Source organism: Palaemon carinicauda, chromosome 10, assembly GCF_036898095.1.
Source record: "Palaemon carinicauda isolate YSFRI2023 chromosome 10, ASM3689809v2, whole genome shotgun sequence".
Lineage (NCBI taxonomy): Eukaryota > Metazoa > Arthropoda > Malacostraca > Decapoda > Palaemonidae > Palaemon > Palaemon carinicauda.
In genome coordinates this window covers 66622582-66633329 of record NC_090734.1, presented here as the reverse complement: position 1 = coordinate 66633329, position 10748 = coordinate 66622582, and the positions used below count along the sequence as shown (strand labels likewise).

The window sequence follows — 10748 nt, the reverse complement described above, 5'->3', positions numbered from 1 at the left end:
TAATTTTTTATAGTGTCATTTTGTCTTAAGTCTAAAGTTTAATTCAGATTTAATATTTTAAGTGATTTATTTTGGTGATAATTTCTGGGGATTTATTATTTTTTATAGAATATATTTGTTTTTGTAAAGTGTGCATTATTTCGATGACTAATACTTTTCTCAGTGCTTTGCTCATATCCCCTGACTAGGAACCTAAGTAAGAGATTGATTTAAGTATAGTTCCCGTTAAAATTAAGTAATCGCTTAGTTTTGTTTTGAGTGTAATGTAAAGTGACCATATAGATATTCAGAGTTCATATATTTCATCGTCTGGGAGTTGCGTATTATTCGCAGAGCTCGGAGTTTTTTTCTTGGTTATCAGATTATATAATATAAAGTAGCTGAGTTTTTATATATATATATATATATATATATATATATATATATATATATATATATATATATATATATATTCTAACAAAGCTGGTGTAGCATAGAGTAAATAATTTATTCCCGTATTTTATTTATTTATTACATCTTTTGTCTCAGTCTAAGTTTTGTTCAGACTTAGCATTTCGAGTGCTTTATTTTTTTATTTAAATTCTTTCAATGTGTTGTAATTTTTACAGAATATATTTATTTTTGTAAAGAGTGCATTGTTCCTATCACCAGTGTTTATTTCAGTACTCACCCATATCCCTGTTAAAGAATCGAAGTAAGAGGTTGTTTGAATACAGCAATTCTTAATAGTAATTATGTGTTGTTTTTAGTGTATTTAAGAGACCTTTAGATATTCATTGTTTTTATGTATTGCTGTCTGGGACTTATATAACTGTCTCACAGCTCTGGTATTAATATTTTCAAGTGTAACAGATTTAATGTAAAAACAAACAGGTGAGCTTTGGAACTCGAGAGGTTGTGTAGCTTGCCAGCTGTAATGTATATAATATTATATTTTGGTTTCCAGACCACGGGACTATATAGTTTTATATATATATATATATATATATATATATATATATATATATATATATAATATTGGGAGGCTGGATCTTTTCTTTTTTGTAACATCTATGCTTAATTTTGTTTGAACAAATCCTTTATAGCGTGAAGCGGGAGAGCCAGCGAGAGAGGGGTTGTTAGTTTTGATGTTTATTTGTAGTGTATAAGATTGTTGAAATAACTGAAGGTTTGTTGTTTTGAGATTATTTGCTAGATAGGTTAGGATAATACCGGATATATTGAGCAATTGCTCTTTTACCCTTTTGACTGCACCAGTAGGGTATTTATTACCACTATTAGAAGAGGCATTCATTAATTGTAGGCTACGTAAATATTATTTTATCTTTACTTGGTGTGGCTGTGAATAATAGAATCGTTTGTAGCTACTTATTTGCAATTATAGTGTGATAGTTTAGTGAGATAGGGGTGTTTGTAAGTGTCTTTTTTAATTTTCATTTGTAGAACCAGGCTTCCTCCTTTTCTATTTTAGAGGTAGCTATTTTGAATGCTGATTTGTTGTTAGGCAGCATGCAAACCCTAATCCCTTATTTAGGGCTATCGGTTCAGTGTGATCTGGAATCGTTCGTTAAAATATGGATAACAAGGGGTTATCCAACTTAGTAGGGAATGGGGAAATATCAATGCACTTAAGTCCTGGGGAAGAGCAAGAGTGATGATTCCTGTTAGCCTCCTAACAACCTTAGGAGTGAGATGCCGCAGGTGTTTAGGTTCGGTCCCTACCAAGAGACTAATAGGCAACATGGAGGAACCTATGTCCTTAAGAAGATTGTCTGAACGTATGGCCATATGAGGAGGATGGGGAAGAAACTTCATTACAGAACTTGTATGTAAAGAAAAGTTACTTGGTTTTGAGCTTTACCTGCATCTAGCATCCAGTCCAGCACATAACAGAAGGACTGCTTTAACCCAATGGGGAAACAACAAACAAGAAAACTGCTAGACATTCTATCATGTCGCATCCCTTATCTTAGACTTATGATAAGGTTATCCAGTACTTGTGGGTAAACTCCCATGGATAGGCTAGTAAGCAGTGAGGGTTGTCTGTTGTGCCAGACTCATACTTTCAAGACTAGCACTACTGATATGTTCTTCTTGAAGTTTAGGGAGGATCCGATATACCTGAGTTTGTATGCTTGAAAAGGGATGATACTTCTGGAAATGAGATTGGAGTTATGCCGTTCTAGAAGCTGGCTCTAAAACACAAACTCTGGACAAGGGTGAAGTAGGCCTCGCTTCAATGAGAATGACTTGTGACATCCAACATGTCTTGAAGTATGCTTATCATAATGCCTATACTTAGGCTCGTGAATAGTGTAGGAGTCAGCTCCTATAATGGTTGATCATGGGTACAACAGTGTACGCTTGAAAGACCTAAGGAATTGAGTGATATCTTTAAGGGATTTGAGTTCCTGAACCAGAAAGACCATTTGAAGTTACTCCTGAGCTCAGGTTGGTCCTCCGAAGGCCAAGCTCTTCAGTCTGGGATTTAGTTAAGGTTGCGTGACAGCCTTTTTAGCAGAGACTGAGAGGGGCTTCTTTAGCAAAGGAAGCTGAAGAAAATAGCAGTTCATTGCAGAGAGGCTCTTTCCTTCAGCGACAAAATCCCTCATAAGATGCCACATGGGTATCTGAAGAAATTTATTTTTTTTTTATTTCTAACATGTATATAGGCATATCTTTAAATAGACTCTAAGACCATCCTAACAGAGAAAGGATCAAGTATATATCTGGGAAAAAATCTGAAACTATTCTAACATTAAATCTTTATTTGAGTATTTGGAGAAATATAGACGTAGGGACTACTCGGACAATCAATTTTTCACAGACGTATTTGGAAAAAGAATCAGATACTACTGTAAACCAGGAAATATTCACATAGGTACAGTAATACCTCAGTTTGCGAATATCTTTGAATACAAATTCAAATTAGATTTTGAGTATTGAATCGGTCTGTGAGCAAAAATTTCTCTGTTTGGGGTTTTTTCATGGACAAGTAGGCTTAATGCGCAAACGCAACTATTGATATGAAGAATTTTTTTCTCACTTCTTATTTGTATCCTATTTTATTTTTCTTGTGTATAATGGAGTTTAGTTATACCTGATATTATCGTTTTCATTCCTCACACGAATTCGTCTGAGTTGGCCCTTTCTGTTTTCTATCCACCAAGATTCAGGTTCAGGTCGAGGCTTCGCCTTTGCATCGGGCCTCTTGTGTCTTTTAGTTTTGTGTTCCTTATTTTCACTAGTTTTTCTCTTTTCACCCACATTTGTTGCAGTACACTTTTCTTATTTTTAATATTTTCTTCACAGAAAAGGAGTTTTTCAACTGTTTGTGCACTATCTTCTTCGTATAGTTGTTGGAGCTCTATTCCTATTCTTCTTATCACTATAGTGGACAATATAATAGTAAGTGGTTAACATTCTCTTCTACATCACAGAATACAGTGCATATTTCCACCTAGGTGTCTGTTGTATATATATATATATATATATATATATATATATATATATATATATATATATATATATATATATATATATATATATATGTATATATATATGTATATATATATATATATATATATATATATATATATATATATATATATATATATATACTGTATATACATATATATGTATATATATATATATATATATATATATATATATATATATATACAAATATATATATATATATATATATATATATATATATATATATATATATATATACAAATATATATATATATATATATATATATATATACGTATATATATATATATATATATATATATATATATATATATATATATATATATATATATATTGTGACGAGCTGTCACATTAAATATTGTAAATAAAAAAAAATTATTAAAAATACAATTTTGTATTTTCTGTAAAAACATTCTTATAAATTGTTCTATTTGTTTTTAAGCACTTTCTGTTCCTGTTTAAACGCTCCTTGACCATTCTTTAGTCCAGTACATTACAAAGTTTACATTTGTTCTGAAAAAAATGTAACAGATGAGAGACTCACAGCTAAGCATACAGTCAACTTCTGCTTAGTATTTTGTATTAGTGCTTAATTGCGGTGTAAAGTGATTATTATTATATATTAGTGGGTGCATTATAGTTTTATTTTATTAAAGTTCAATGTTTCTAGAGTTTTTCCTTATTCTTGTGCCTGGATCTTGGTGTTTTGGGTTATTAGATTATTTATTAAGTGGTATATTAAGTGCTAAATAAAGTTAAGTTTAAATTGAACATAATTCAGTGTTAAACTACAACAGACATATTTTGTTTTGGTGGTAATTTTTTTTATTATTGCCCGCTGACGTGTAGCCTATTATAACAAGGCCATTACACTACCTTACCACGTGGTTAAGAATATACTTGCAGTGGTGACAATATATGTATATATATATATATATATATATATGTATATATATATATATATATATATATATATATATATATATATATATATATGTATATATATATATATATATATATATATATATATATATATATATATATATATATATTCAAGCCCAATGTGTTTGTTCTTGCTCTGAATAATAAAATTGACGAAAATGTATCATATACTTCCTCCTTGATTTCACTTTTCCAGTTTTTATGCAAAATTAGACTCTTTGAACTCCATTTCACTCTTCCATTTGCTTATGTCCCATTTTCTTGTTCTCTTCTTTATGTCCTCTTCCGTACATCTCTTGACTTCTCTCATCGCCATCCCACATTCTTCAGCATACATCTTCACATGCATCCACCACTTCCTCTCTTTTTCTTCCATATCATTGACTATTGCTGTTAGTATGTCCTCTCCGTCAGCTTTCCACCCATCACCCTTCTTTTCGTAGCAGATGTTCCTACATCTCCTTTCAAGGCTTCAATTGCTGTACTCTTTACACCCCCAAATATGCTTCGATACACTCCATTCTCAATTCTCCTCAACTTTTCTATTTCAGTTTCCGTTAAGTTCATTACATTTGTTCCATATAATATATAAGGTAGTGCTACACTTTTTTCAGTATGTTTTCTCTATCAGTATTTTATTGCAACTTTTTTCTATGGTTGATTATGTAAGATTTGCTAGTCTTTGTGCCTTAACAGTTATTACACTTTTTTTTTAACATGTTTCTACTGTCATCTACCTTGATACCTAGGTATTTAATATTGCTTACTACACTTTTTCCCTTTATGTCATGTGGTTTCTCCTTCATATTATATATAAGTACGCTACTTTTATCTTTTTATGTCTAAACCACACTTACCTTATGTTCAATTCAGCTTCCTCTATACCTTCAGCAAACACTAGGACATCATCACAAAAAATAATACTAATAACTTTCTATCATTTTTTAAACCATTACATTCCTTTTCTACGCGTTTTATAATCAGACAAGTAGTTAATAGGAAGAATGTTATATAGCCAGTACAGCCTTGCTTTATTTCACTACTTACGCTCATTTTTTATTCTACTTTTTTCCCCATGTCTAATGTAATAGTCTCTCCCACATATACTCCAGCTATAGAGTTTATCATACTAGTATGTACTTTATATTATTTTAATATTTCTATAAGTGCTTCTCTTTTTATGGAGTCAAAAGCTTTTTGAAATCTAAAGAGGCAACTATGAGTTTTTTCTTACTTTTTAGCGTTTCTTCGACCATGTACTCTAAAATGAATATATTATCCCCAATCCTTTCTCCCTCTGTAAATCTAGCTTGACTATTCTCTATTGCATTGTTATCTTTTAGATGTCCTTCTATTTCATCCTTGATAGAAGCCATGTATAATTTATGAGATACATTTGTGAGTGCTATTGGTCTCAATTCCCTTGCTGTTGGTTTGTTTTTGTTTTTCATCAGTTCTTTTCTGGACTCTTGCCAGCTTTTGTTTTTTTTTTCTTTTTCCTAGCTAATTCTTCTTTGTAGCAGTTCACTAGTGTATTCCTACATATATCACTTTTCATCACAGCTTTATAATAGTCTGGCTTTAGTCCATCTGGCCCAGCCGCTTTACCTTTCTTTAGGGGTTTTTGGGCATTTTTCTAATTTACCTTTGTTTATTTCGAGGGCATGCGTGGGTTTAATTACTCCTTCAACATTTAATACAGCATCATAATTCTCCCTTACGTGTTCAGGTATACTACATTCGTTGACTATTATAATGTAGTCTTCTCTTCTTGAATTATCCTGGTATTCACTCTCCTTCTCCTCATTCCAGATCTCTGATATCCTATTTATAGTTGTATTGCTTTGCTTTTTTTCGTTGCCATATCTTAATTTGTTTATATTTTCCAATAGTTTATTATTTTTATCATCTCTTATCTCCCTGGTCTTCTTTTTCTTATATAAAGTTATACTATCTTTCACCAATATTTGTACTTCGTTATTCTTATGATTGTATTTTTCTTCTAATTCTGTTTTTAACCTAATATCCTTTTCCTTTCTCTTTTTTTTCTATTAAGCTCCTTCCTTTCCTTAATCTTTCTCATTATTTCCTCGGTTACCCTAGGTTGTTCTTTGGTCTTCCCATCATTTGTTACTCTTCTCCTATATGTTTTAGCCAATTGCTCTTGTTTCATTTCTGCCATTATCATGTTTAGCTCATCAATGTTTTTGTACATCCTTGCTAATAAGTTTTCTCTCTCTGGATTTCACGTATGCATCTATAACTTTTGCACCATTGCTATAATATGTAATTTCTTCCCAGTACCCTTAATTGTAGTTATTTTCTCTATTGTTTTTTACTTCTAATTCTTCTGTTATTAATTTGTGATCTGAAATGTCCAATACTGTTTTATCTTCATCTATTTCCATGCATTTAAATAGTTTATATAACATATTATTTGCAAGAACAAAATCAATAGTACTATACTGGTCTTGTCTATGTCCTGCTAGCTGATATCAAATCACTTTAGTATCAGCACAATGAAAGAAATAGACAAGTAACTCTAAACTGGATCCCCAGTCACATCGGGATACCGGGGAATGAGAAGACTGATGAACTAGCCAAAAGTACCAGACACATGCAAAGCGTACAGGTGCACATACAGCCTGCACTACAACAGATTAAAAATAAAGTCACATTTCAAAGACAATTTAATCAAGGTACTACACAAGTGGATAGGGAATGGCTCTCCCTCTGCCACGTGGTTCAAATGGGCCACGGAGCTAGAGCCTCCACTCAAAGACAGATACACCCCAAGAGAGCAGGCTGTATGAATACACAGGCTCAGGCTGGGATACAAGGCTAACTGGGAAATCCTGGATAGCATTAAAAAATCCTGTGATCACTGTGATGTCACACCATAACAGGCCCTCCTGCACTACCTACTAGAGTGTAGGGAAACAACTCAGCTGAGAGGTGATCTACAAGTAGACACCAACTCACCACAGACCTGGCAGGCTGCGGCCACACTGGGAAAAGCAAGTGTTGAGAACATAGAGAGACACAAACAATTGCTTTCAAGACTACCTCCGCCAAGGTAACGACCTCAGAATATTCATTTAACCATCTAATCCCCTCACCGTAAGGCCCTATTCACATCATCTTCTGTATCTTCTGAACTTACTCTACTACTAAAAACTTTCCGCAGGGACCCTAGGGAGTAAAGGGTTGGACAACCCCACCTGCAACCTTTCCCTACTATTCAAAGGCCTTACACCCCACCTTTCTAACTACCACTATCCGTGACATGATGGCCCTCTCTTACTACCACCATCATCCTTACTCTGTTCACAACTATTTCTACTACTAAAACTTTTTCACATTTCCTTTTAAATGATCAACCTACCTTACAATTTGCAGGTTACCTACGGGCCGACCAAGGGAAAGGCCTGTGCCAACAAGAAGAGTTGGCTTAATACACTACTAACAAACTATTCCACGTGCATAGTCCTGAACACATTTCATCTCCATTTAATTATGTTAGGTTGTGGTTACTCATCCAATCGAGCACCATCTCCACATTTATGTCAACTTGTTGGTGTCCCAGAAATCCCAAGTGGCCGTTATAATCCCCTGTACCAGTAAAGGAGATGTTTCTCCTGCCTTCTGTATTAACCTTTCACATTCTGTTTTCCATTCTTGAGATCTTTTTTTTTTTTTATCTAATGCATTTCCTGCTGTGAATTATACTAGCATTATCTGAAATATTAAGTTGTAGATTTTGCATTTTGTCATTATTACATCGCTGTGTTTTGTTTCCATTTCCTCTACTTCAGTGGTATCGTTATTTTTTGAAATTATATTAACACGCCCCACTTAATGTCTTTAAAATTCCTTCTATTTTCTATCTTTAACAGACATTTACTTAGCTGTATTTTATCTGTCTTTTGATGATCTTTTGTCAAACAAAACATAATAATTTTATGTGTTCATCTCATTTTCTACTTCTATTATTTCTGTTTGGTTAGTGCTTCAATATTTAACAGGCATATTTTTATATACTGACTAACTTTTTTTTTATCTAAATTTATGCATTTTCTACTGTGTAGTTGCACTTGCATTTGCTTTTTGACAAAAATTGTCATTTCTTACTAGGTCTCTCCATTTTCTATTTTCTCTCTCGGTTCCTCTAGCAACTTCCTTTCTTGCTCCCTTTCCTTAAAAGTGAGGTCAGGTGCTATGAAGACGTGTCTCAACTCCTCTTTTGCTGATTTCTTTAGGTGTTTTCCCCTAGCAATTATTTCCCATTTTTCCTTAGTGCTTTTAAGCTTAACTAGAAGGGGGCGGTTTTTGTCTTTGTTCCTGTCCCTCTCTTTCTTCCCTTGCTTTACCTAACCTACCTACGTCTTCAATTTCCACATCGTTCATACCTAACTCCATATTATTCAAACTTCCACATATATCATAATCATCTTTCAGTTTCTCATTATTATCATATTTTGCACTCTCTTTTATGTTGAAAAATACTATATTGTTTTTATTTCTCCTTTTGCCTTATTTCATATCCGCCCTAACTTCCTCCCTCACTTCTACCCTTGTCAACTGACCCGTTCCTATCTTATCATTATCCACTAAGACTCTGATCTCATTTTCAACTCATCAACAGTGTCTTGTACCCCAATGAAATTATCCTATAGGTAGTAGGTTGGCCAGGGCACCAGCTGCCCGTTGAGATACTACCACTAGAGAGTTATTGGATCCTTTGGCTGGCCAGACAGTAATGCGTTGGATCTTTCTCTCTGGTTACGGCTTATTTTTTCTTTGCCTACACATACACCGAATATTCTGGCCTATTCTTTACAGATTCTCGTCTTTGCTCATACACCTGACAACAATGAGATTACTAAACACTTCTTCACCCAAGTGGTTAATTACTGTACTGCAATTGTTCAGCGTACTTTCCTATTGGTAAGAGTAGAAGAGACTCTTTAGCTATGGTAAGCAGCTCTTCTAGGAGAAGGAAACTCCAAAATTAAACCATTGTTCTCTAGTCTTGGGTAGTGCCATGGCCTCTATACCATGGTCTTCCACTGTCTTGCGTTAGAGTTCTCTTGCTTGAGGGTACACTCGGGCACACTATTCTATCTTATTTTTTTTCTCTTCTTGTTTTTTTTTAAATGGTGTGTTGGGCAGGCTATGGGCCATGGATGCCTGGTGGTTTATCAAGAGATTGTCTTTTCCTTATCTGATTCTTTTTCCTCTCCAAACCATCCTTACTGTCCTCCCTTCAGTTGAAGTGGCTATCCAGAGGGTATTTAGCCTTATATGGTGTATCAGCTCCTCCATCTGGACCAGTTTTTCCGACTTTTTACTATAGTCTATGGGTTTGATCAATCATTTTATTTATAATTCTGTACATATTGTTTTTGCTATAATTCTTGTTAATCTAGTTTTTAAGTATGATGTCTCTTTTTTATTTCTATTAATTCTTACACTGTCTTGAGACATTAAGCAAAATCCGGGAACAGTACGTCCTAGATTTCGTCAATGTCGTCTTCAGTATCACAATATTTGTGGTCTTCATGCAAATATTCAAGACCTTACAGTTGGTCCAGACAGTATGATATTCTTTTGTGCTCAGAAACTTTGGTTTCTAATATGAGGCACTCATCTGAGCTCCTTATAACTGGTTTTAAGAAGCCCATAATGTTGAAACATGATTTCATCCCTAGGGCCAGGGGAATGGCGGTGTATATTAGGACCGAGTACCCTCCTTCTCATAGGTCCTGCTATCAATGTGGATGTCATGAGATTCAGGTAATAAAAGTTTGTGGCAGGCATAGCAACTTTTATTTGTGTTCGATCTACCGGAATCAAGACATGGATGATTCTATCTTCAATTGTCTTCTTACCCTTATAGCTAAGATACAAGAAGATGATAGAAGGGCTTTTTTTGTCTTTGTTGAGGATTTCAATGCTAACCATAGGGAGTAGTTAAGTTCTATCTCTTCTACTGATCGCCATGGCTTAAGAGCTTTAGACTTTGCCTCTGAATCAGGCTGTGGGCAAATCATAAGTGAAGCTACTCACAGGCCTGGTAATTACTTGGACCTCGTATACACTAACTCCCATGGCGTTATAACTAGTAAGGTTGGTTCTCCAGTCGGGACATCTGATCATGCCTTGATTTCATTAGTAGTGAAGACCTAGCAGCCTGTCCCTGATGTATCATACTCTTGTAAAATTTATATGAAATCTCAAGCAGATTGGACTGGGATTTTGCATGATCTTCTGTGCTTGAATTGGTCACAATTATATACTAGTGTTGATC

At 34.0% G+C, this 10748-nt stretch overlaps 1 protein-coding gene across 1 annotated transcript; it reads right to left on the bottom strand.

The window, feature by feature from the left end:
- Positions 1-3158: 3158 nt before the first annotated feature.
- On the bottom strand, positions 3159-6653 carry LOC137648031 (uncharacterized). Its single transcript, XM_068380973.1, has 4 exons — positions 6537-6653; positions 6084-6420; positions 5673-5864; positions 3159-3388 (listed from the first exon to the last, which is right to left on the bottom strand). Exons 1-4 carry the CDS (start codon positions 6651-6653, stop codon positions 3159-3161), a joined length of 876 nt encoding a protein of 291 aa, XP_068237074.1.
- Positions 6654-10748: the final 4095 nt, after the last annotated feature.